This window comes from Oncorhynchus clarkii, chromosome 7 (genome assembly GCF_045791955.1).
Source record: "Oncorhynchus clarkii lewisi isolate Uvic-CL-2024 chromosome 7, UVic_Ocla_1.0, whole genome shotgun sequence".
NCBI lineage: Eukaryota > Metazoa > Chordata > Actinopteri > Salmoniformes > Salmonidae > Oncorhynchus > Oncorhynchus clarkii.
Genome location: NC_092153.1, coordinates 77,955,694 through 77,965,706, shown reverse-complemented (window position 1 = coordinate 77,965,706; position 10,013 = coordinate 77,955,694). Strand labels below are relative to the sequence as shown.

The following is a 10,013-nucleotide window of genomic DNA, read 5'->3' as shown; positions in this document are numbered from 1 at the left end:
TTTGAAAATCATGAATTGGTCTCATTTTATTATTTGTGTTCATAATAATGGACATCAGTTCTTTCAGCCTTATTGAACGATGTTCAAACTGCTTGTTGTAGGTAATAAAGCTTTTGCCTGTAAAACTTTAAATATTGCTTGAAATTAAGCAACATAAATAATGGTGACAAAAAAGGCACAGTGGGTTCCCAAACATAACTATTCAAATATTCCATGTTGTTTTCTTTCATAACTCTAGGATATAATCTAGCTTCAAAACACCGACAGTAGGCCTGTAAAGAAATGCATTGAATTACGTTTTCCAGGTAAAATTGTGTAGACTACTCTACATTCTGTACGTTTAAACTCAAAACAATATACTTTAGTATAGGATTGTATTGCATTATGTATTGTATTGTATCGTATTAACTATTTTAAATGCAACTCTACACACTCTTAGCAGGACGTGGCATCACCAGTTTCAGCCCAATATCGATGACACAGGATGGCATGTAAGAGAGAGGGATCCATCCAAACTTGGCGTCCCAGCCGGCACTGTAGCGGGTTCGGGGGTAGGAAGACATCAAGGCATGCTCCATACAGCTAGTCACTTTACTCAGGTCAGAGTCACAAGATGCATTCATGATCAACCGTTGGATTTGGATGTCTGGATCGGTTGGGGAGGGGGGGGGGGGGGAGAGAGGATATTGTTAAAACTGTTAGGAATTTGTACGGCCAATGGGAGGACTACAGAGGAGAGAAGAGGAGAAAAGAAGTGAAGAGGAGACAGGTTGAAGCCAAAAACCAATTGGACGATAAACTGGATGTAGCATGATAGCCAGGATGGTAATACTACGTATAGTCTTGAAACAAATGTCAATGGGATTTTCTACTAATGAGATTTAGCAGCAAATTCCATTGACACTTAAACAAGACTAGAGGTTTTAACCAGGGGTTGGAACAAATTATTTTCTAATCGTTTAAACAAGACTAGAGGTTTTAACCAGGGGTTGGAACAAATTATTTTCCAATCGTTTCGTTCTGAACAGAACTATAATTTTTGTTCATGCCATTCCACTGTTCCGACCAGTAAAATGAAGTTCTGGACCAGTTTCTATTGTTATTTTCTGTTCTTTTTTTAAACCTCCTGAAATCGTTAAAAGTTTTTTTTACATTTAGCTTGACATTACTTTCAAATATAACCCCCCCCCCCAATTTTTTTTTAAAATTATTATCAAAGAACATTAACTGTCTCCCACGCTTTTTAATAATTCTGTTCCATAACAGTATAGAGATAACTTTCGTCCCCAGTTCTGATTTGATTCCTCCCCCCAAAAATGGGGTTATGTTCCCTGAACCGGTTCCACCCCTGGTTTTAACCTGTGTGTGAAGGACAGGACCGTGGTTTATTCCAATGTCTCATCCGACAGATGACATTCTTCTTCTGCTACTTCTACTGCTACTGCTGCTGCTGCTACCACCACCACTAACACTTCTACTGCTACTACCACCACTTCTACTGCTGCTACTACCACTTCTACTACTACTACCACCACTTCTACTGCTGCTACTACCACCACTGCCACTTCTACTGCTACTACCACCACCACTACCACTTCTACTGCTACTACCACCACCACTACCACTTCTACTGCTACTACCACCACCACTACCACTTCTACTGCTACTACCACCACTTCTACTGCTACTACTACCACCACTGCCACTTCTACTGCTACTACCACCACTTCTACTGCTACCACTACTGCTACTACTACTACCACCACTACCACTTCTACTGCTGCTGCTACTACTACTATTACCACCACTACCACTTCTACTGCTGCTGCTGCTACTACTACTACTACCACCACTACCACTTCTACTGCTGCTTACACTTATCCAGGTATTTGTCTCCATAGCTGGCCTTTACTTCAGGTGTGAGCTGGTTCCACAGGCGATGCAGCTCTCTCTCAATGGGATCCAGACTGGTAACCGCTGTCTTAAAGAAACCTGGTTCAATGATGCACACCTTGATCCCAAAGTAGTGGATATCCCTCCTTTGGAAAATGTAGACATCAATGCTTGGTTGGCATACATTCTCTAAAGACACTATGTTGCTCTTTAACATTGTATAATTTTGTATTATTGGAAATTGTAGCTCAGTGAAATACAGTAGATTAAAGCAGACTATAATAATCTATGAAAGGTAAATACCACAATATGGGTTTGGTTGAATTGAGCTTCGTGATGACTACTATATGTTGTTGTGATAGTACCTGGAATAATTAGCCTGCATTGTGGGCTTACAAAGATCCAAACTAACTATAGTAGCCTACCTGAGGCAGTCTGAGAAGGACTCCACAGCGAACTTAGAGATGCAGTATCCCCCTCCGTTAGCCGCCACCCTACCCAGCACTGAGGCCACGTTGACAATCCTCCCCTGGGCCTGTTTGATGAGGGGCAGGAAGGTGAGGGTCATCTCTATCACCCCCGTCATGTTGACCTTCAGGGTACTGGTATAGTCCTCCATCCTCATCCACTCTGTGGGACCCATGGGCAGAGAGCGCCCCGCGTTGTTCACGATACCCCACAGTCCTGGGAGAGGACGAGAGAGAGAAATATGAAGATATTGTTATTATTTAGTCAGAAATGTTTTCAGCTTTGTATTCACTGTGTATTTCAAGTCACATGCATCTGTTTTATTTGACACAACTGCTGTTTGAGTCATGGTTACAGCCTTAGGGCCTCTCTGACCAGACCAGGATAGGTTACAGCCTTAGGGCCTCTCTGACCAGACCAGGATAGGTTACAACCTTAGGGCCTCTCTGACCAGACCAGGATAGGTTACAGCTAGGAAACAGAGTTACTAGTCAGGAATATAGGTAGAAAAAACTCCTGGCCCTAGCAGTGAGTAACATAAACCCAGATGGTTTCTCACCGTTATCTCCAACCTCCTGCTTGGTGTACTCCATAGCTTTCTGTATACTGCCGGTGCTCGTCACGTCTAGGAGAACCGTCTTCAGGTACGGCCCAGTCGCCCTCTTCAGATCATCAGCCCCTTTGTCTGTCAGACACCCAGCTATCACCCTGAACCCCCGTCGGTCTAGCCTCTTACAGAGCAAGTTCCCGAAGCCAGAGTCACAGCCCGTCACAAACACATACTTCTCCTTGATATCCTCTATCTCCAGACTGTCTCTGTACAGCCAGCCTAGCGTCCACAGAACCACGAAGGTAGAAATGCCATACAGCCATAGATTATCCCTACTGGGGAAGAGGAGAGCACAGTGGGAGGTTGTAGGGTGAAATAGGATGTTGATGTTTTTCTTTAGCATCACACCGGGCAAAGACCTTACATTAACATCAAATCAACATCTACGTTTGGATGGTATTTGATTGAGTTGACAACAAAGATGAAATCCACTTTGAAGCCAAACCAAACCTTGAAGTCCCTGAATCGTTGGTTTGTGCTTGAAATGAGACAGAAAACTGTAGGTATGTAGATGGCTTCTTTTTTGCAAATGAAAAATTATAAAATACATGGATGTTCAACATCAGCTACGTTGAAATATGACATTGATAGAATTTCATGCAGATATTTTGACATTCTTATGACATTGATTGAAAAGTGAGTGGGTGTTTTCATGCGGGTTTACATAGGCTTATTTCCAAAAGAACATCCTAGGAGTTAAATGGAATGATTAAATCTTACCCTAAATACTCGTACACAGAATCAATATCCATGATGAGGTCTGGGAGAGGATTTTATGGAGGTGTAGAAAAATTAATCCCTGCAGGAAGTGTTAGGAAATAACACACATTACAAAATGTTGTCAACGCTACCTGAGCAAGTCGTTCAGTCAAACCTGTCACTGTAGTCTACATGTCCTCTTGTAACATTGTATGCTGATCAGCTCCTATATCTCTGTGCTTATTTATGTAAATATTCACTAAAGTGGTTATTGCCAGATACATGTTTGTTTGCCTTTTTCGGATTCTCCATGACGTTGCGGCGCCCTCCCCCGGACCTTGTTTGTGTCCCAAATGGCACCCTATATAGTGCGCTACTGTTGACCAGGGGCCATATGACTCTGGTTAAAACTAGTGCACTATATAGGGAATAGGGTGTAATTTGGGGGGGCTCAACGTCATGGAGAATCCAAAAAAAGGCACTGACATTATCTCAAATGTTATCTGACACTTGGCTAAAGTTTTATTTTTCATCATGACAGCAGAAGACTTTACAAATCATTGTAAAATCTTTGATGAAAAAGGGGAACATTTTCATAATTTTATCCTTTAAAGAAAATGGACTAAAACCCAAACATCCAGTGAAAGCCCCCAAAAATAACAACTCAGTGGAATCTGGAATACACTTTACCAGATGGCCTATTTTGACAAGGATCAGTTGAATCTGACATCTTAAAACACGTGTTTTTGGGCTTTCCAGTGAGGTATTTAAAGAATGATATGCATAATTTGGGCAGTTGGTTTCTTTAGAGCACATGAGGAGTCTTGGGATAAGGCTCTTATAGATCTTATGAAACAAAGAGGCACTGGAACGAGGATAGGGGTTTAAGGCAGGGCTTTGATTGTTTTGTAGCAAAAACCCATTGCCTCTCTTCAAGCTATTTAAGCCTCTCAAAACCTATTAGCCTCCCGGCAAACTTATTAAGCCTCGGGTGGAATAGATTGGGACATCCTGGGATCACACGGAAGAAAGGGACATACTGTATGTAATCAAAGGTGCACGGAGGACCAAGGAGGATTTTGGGGGTACAGACAAAGACACAGACACAGATACAGACACAAACACACCAATAAGAACACCTGTAGGAGGGGATATTGCCTGGTACACCTGTAACTACAGTATGTTAGCCATAAAATCACTCATTAAATGTACATCACATAGGCCGACCGATTTCAATCATCACATCTCTGATATGTGATGGCAAGGGGACAGTAACTAGTGTGATGGCGAGGGGACAGTATCTAGTGTGATGGAGATACTCTTATCCAGAGCGACTTACAATTAGTGAATTAATCGTAACATAGGTGAGACAACATTTACCTTTATTTAACTAGTCAGTTAAGAACAAAATCTTATTTTCAATGACGGCCTACTGTTCTGCCTGTTCAGGGGCAGAACGACAGATTTTTACCTTGTCAGCTCTGGGATTTGAACTTACAACCTTTCGGTTACTAGTCCAATGCTCTAACCACTAGGCTACCCTGCCGCCCCATATCACAATCGTAGCAAGTACATTTCTTCCCTCAAAGAATTTATCAGTAATTTAATTGCATGGTCTTTTTGGTCTCATCTCCTGTGCTGTGAACACCTTCCCATTTACACACACACACCAAGCCCCTCCCATTTACACACACACACCAAGCCCCTCCCATTTACACACACACACACCAAGCCCCTCCCATTTACACACACACACCAAGCCCCTCCCATTTACACACACACACCAAGCCCTTCCCATTTACACACACACATCAAGCCCCTCCCACTGCCACTCACACCAAGCCGCTCCCCCTGCCACTCACAGCAAGCCCCTCCCCCTGCCACACACCAAGCCCCTCCCCCTGCCACACACCAAGCCCCTACCCCTGCTACTCACACCAAGCCCCTCCCCCTGTTACTCACACCAAGCCACACACACCAGGCCCCGCCCCCTGCCACTCACACCAAGCCCCTCCCAATGCCATACACAACAAGCCCCTCCCCCTGTTACTCACACCAAGCCACACACACCAGACCCCGCCCCCTGCCACTCACACCAAGCCCCTCCCAATGCCATACACAACAAGCCCCTCCCCCTGTTACTCACACCAAGCCACACACACCAGGCCCCGCCCCCTGCCACTCACACCAAGCCCCTCCCAATGCCATACACAACAAGCCCCTCCCCCTTCTCTGACAAATGGTTTCAACTAGCTATTTGCATTTCAGGTTTGGTCCAACAGAATGGGTCATATGGACAACAAGACACAGTGAGACATTATTGTACATTATTGTACCGTCTCCTCAGCTTGAGAGCAGAGCAAACACTACTAAAACGGGAGTATCAATGAACATTGATTCTGGAAAAGTAATGCTAAGTTTGTCGCACGCTGCATTGAGGTACCACGTACCGCTAGCAGCATTTTAGCCAAACGACTGTTATACTAGTGGTCTAATCTGTGTTTTTATAAATGAGCAATAAGCATAAAATACAATTATACAAGGAATTGGCATGTTCTCATTCTGAGAAATAAGATTTCAACAATTGACAAAGTGGACAGGCTAGCATGCTGTTGAAACCGTTGGAGACAGACAGAAGGGTGTGTTCATAACAATTCAACTGTTCCACCTTGTTAGCTAGCAGATAGATCCAAGTCGGATAACAAAGATTAGCTGGCTACTCACTAGCACGTGGGCTTGTGCTTGAGATTATTGTTTAGGAGACATTTTCTATATAAATACCTGCTTTAGTCAGTCATTATTAGCGCATGTGCATTATGCACGGTTCAGGCTGTGTTTGTAACAAAAAGGTTATTTTCATAAACAGTCTTGAAAGTCAGATCTGTGATTATTGCAACAAAAAAAAAGGTTTAAAACTATTTGTAATTGTTAGTAGGTCTTATGGTTGTGGAAGGCTTATATTTAGCCTATGTATAAATTTTACAACCCCTGAATTCATTAGATTATTGCTGATTGTTTGAAAAGCAGTGTATTTGACCTTTAATTGTACAAACAAAGCTTATTTAGAAATGGCATAACAACAACAACAAATGGAGATAAGAACTTTTAGGCCATATCGCCGAGCCACATGACAAAGCTGAGCATATGAAATTGTCCTTATTTACTCCTCTCCCCTCTGGATAATAACATTTGCAAATCAGTGCAAACTCTTAGAAAGCCTAGTCCATTTAGAGCTTAACATTCATGTAAATAACTCAATAATAAATAATAATATATTACAATGGACACGTCATGCACCAGAACCACATATCTAACAATACTTTAAAGTTTGAAAGATTGGTTAGCAATTTACATGCATCACTTCAAAAATGCATTCAATGTAATTCAGTTTGAATTATCTGATGATTATGTTAGAAATAAACTGCCAACCTACCTTATCCCTGAAATGAAAATGCCAACCTACCTGTCAGTGGTTTACTGTAGGCTCAGGTCTACCTCCTCTTCTCTCTCTCTGTCTCTGACAGTAACAGTTTGGTCCCTGGAGCCTGTGTTGTGTCACTCTGTGTGACTGGCAGAGAAAGAGCTTTATCCCTGTAGTTTATCCTATAAGACAATCTGCAAACTGTGTGTAAACATGGACTGTGTGTATGTGTGTGTGTGTATACATGGACTGTGTGTATGTGTGTGTGTGTATACATGGACTGTGTGTGTGTGTGTGTGTGTATGTACATGGACTGTGTGTGTGTATGTGTGTGTACATGGACTGTGTGTGTGTGTGTATGTGTGTGTGTGTGTGTGTACATGGACTGTGTGTGTGTGTGTGTGTGTGTGTGTGTGTGTGTATATGTGTGTACATGGACTGTGTGTATGTGTATGTGTGTGTACATGGACTGTGTGTGTGTGTGTGTACAAGGACTGTGTGTATGTGTACATGGACTGTGTGTGTGTGTGTGTGTATGTGTATGTGTGTGTACATGGACTGTGTGTGTGTGTGTGTGTGTGTATGTGTATGTGTGTGTACATGGACTGTGTGTGTGTGCACATGGACTGTGTGTGTGTGTGTGTGTGTGTGTACATCGGACTGTGTGTGTGTGTGTGTGTGTACATGGACTGTGTGTGTATGTACATCGGACTGTGTGTGTGTGTGTGTGTACATGGACTGTGTGTGTGTGTATGTACATCGGACTGTGTGTGTGTGTGTGTGTACATCGGACTGTGTGTGTGTGTGTACATGGACTGTGTGTGTGTGTGTGTGTACATCGGACTGTGTGTGTGTGTGTGTGTACATGGACTGTGTGTGTGTGTATGTGTGTGTACATGGACTGTGTGTGTGTACATCGGACTGTGTGTATGTGTGTGTGTGTGTGTGTGTGTATGTGTATGTGTGTGTACATGGACTGTGTGTATGTGTGTGTGTGTGTACATGGACTGTGTGTGTGTGTGTGTGTACATCGGACTGTGTGTGTGTGTGTGTGTACATGGACTGTGTGTGTGTGTATGTGTGTGTACATGGACTGGTGTGTGTGTGTATGTGTGTGTACATGGACTGGTGTGTGTGTATGTGTGTGTACATGGACTGGTGTGTGTGTGTATGTGTGTACATGGACTGTGTGTATGTGTGTGTGTATGTGTGTGTGTGTGTATGTGTGTACATGGACTGTGTGTGTGTGTACATGGACTGTGTGTGTGTACTGTGTGCGTGTGTGTATGTGTGTGTACATGGACTGTGTGTGTGTGTACATGTGTGTGTACATGGACTGTGTGTGTGTGTACATGTGTGTGTACATGGACTGTGTGTGTGTATATGGACTGTGTGTGTGTGTGTGTGTGTACATGGACTGTGTGTGTGTTGGGAATAAAGACAGGTGGGAAGAAGGAATTATGGGCCCAGTAACTGCAATACATTCAGGGACCACTAAATTCTGGACATACATTTATGTGATTTAAAAACAAAAAAAATGATTAGTTCATGTCAAGACCAATCCATGGAAAATGTACATCTACCACTAGACTTTCATTATGTAACTGTCAGTATGTAACATAGCACAATTGAGAGCATCCTGTCAGACTGTATCACCGCCTGGTACGGCAACAGAACCGTCCGCAACCGCATTGCTCTCCAGAGGGTGGTGCGGTCAGCCCAACGCATCACCGAGGGCCCGGTCAGCCCAACACATCACCGAGGGCCCGGTCAGCCCAACGCATCACCGAGGGCCCGGTCAGCCCAACGCATCACCGAGGGCCCGGTCAGCCCAACACATCACCGAGGGCCCGGTCAGCCCAACGCATCACCGAGGGCCCGGTCAGCCCAACGCATCACCGAGGGCCCGGTCAGCCCAACGCATCACCGAGGGCCCGGTCAGCCCAACACATCACCGAGGGCCCGGTCAGCCCAACGCATCACCGAGGGCCCGGTCAGCCCAACGCATCACTGAGGGCCCGGTCAGCCCAACACATCACCGAGGGCCCGGTCAGCCCAACGCATCACCGAGGGCCCGGTCAGCCCAACGCATCACCGAGGGCCCGGTCAGCCCAACGCATCACCGAGGGCCCACCACTCTGTTGACATCAGCAAACTGCTCGCACACGCGACGCCATACACGTGGTCTGCGGTTGTGAGGCCGGTTGAACGTACAGCAAAATTCCCTAAAACAACATTTGAGGCGGCTTAGGGTTTAGAAATTAACATTAAATTCTCTGGAAACAGCTCTGGTGGACATTTCTGCAGTCAGCATGCCAATTGAACGCTCTCTGAAACTTGAGACATCTGTGGCATTGTGTTGTGTGACAAAACTCTGGTAAAAGTTAGTTGGGCTCATCACCTAAGGTTGAGATTCTTGTTGTATTTTAGATCAATTTGTCCATTGCAACAACACAAACGTCATGTCAGAATTTATGAAAGAGAGTGGTTACCAAACAAGAATGTGATTGAGCTCCAATGCCTTGTGACGCAACATTACTTTGTTCTGTAGCTGGATTAGCTGGATTAACTGGTATCTTTCTATCGTTGCTTTACTGTGTTCTGTAGCTGGATTAGCTGGATTAACTGGTATCTTTCTATCGTTGCTTTACTTTGTTCTGTAGCTGGATTAACTGGTATCTTTCTATCGTTGCTTTACTGTGTTCTGTAGCTGGATTAACTGGTATCTTTCTATCGTTGCTTTACTGTGTTCTGTAGCTGGATTAACTGGTATCTTTTTATCGTTGCTTTACTGTGTTCTGTAGCTGGATTAGCTGGATTAAGTGGTATCTTTCTATCGTTGCTTTACTTTGTTCTGTAGCTGGATTAACTGGTATCTTTCTATCGTTGCTTTACTGTGTTCTGTAGCTGGATTAAGTGGTA

The 10,013-nt window shown here is 43.9% G+C and overlaps 1 protein-coding gene across 2 annotated transcripts; it reads right to left on the bottom strand.

Moving 5' to 3' along the window:
* On the bottom strand, positions 1-7,253 carry LOC139414470 (retinol dehydrogenase 7-like). Of its 2 annotated transcripts, none has more exons than XM_071162383.1 (6): positions 7,134-7,253; positions 3,692-3,770; positions 2,921-3,246; positions 2,319-2,577; positions 1,876-2,039; positions 1-646 (listed from the first exon to the last, which is right to left on the bottom strand). In XM_071162383.1, the coding sequence occupies exons 2-6, from the start codon at positions 3,721-3,723 to the stop codon at positions 426-428; spliced, it is 1,002 nt and encodes a 333-aa protein (XP_071018484.1). In that variant the 5' UTR covers positions 3,724-3,770; positions 7,134-7,253; the 3' UTR covers positions 1-425. The 2 variants fall into 2 exon arrangements, with proteins under 2 accessions (XP_071018484.1, XP_071018485.1); XM_071162384.1 differs by having other exon boundaries at positions 2,921-3,243; positions 7,134-7,252.
* Between the last annotated feature and the right edge of the window lie 2,760 nt (positions 7,254-10,013).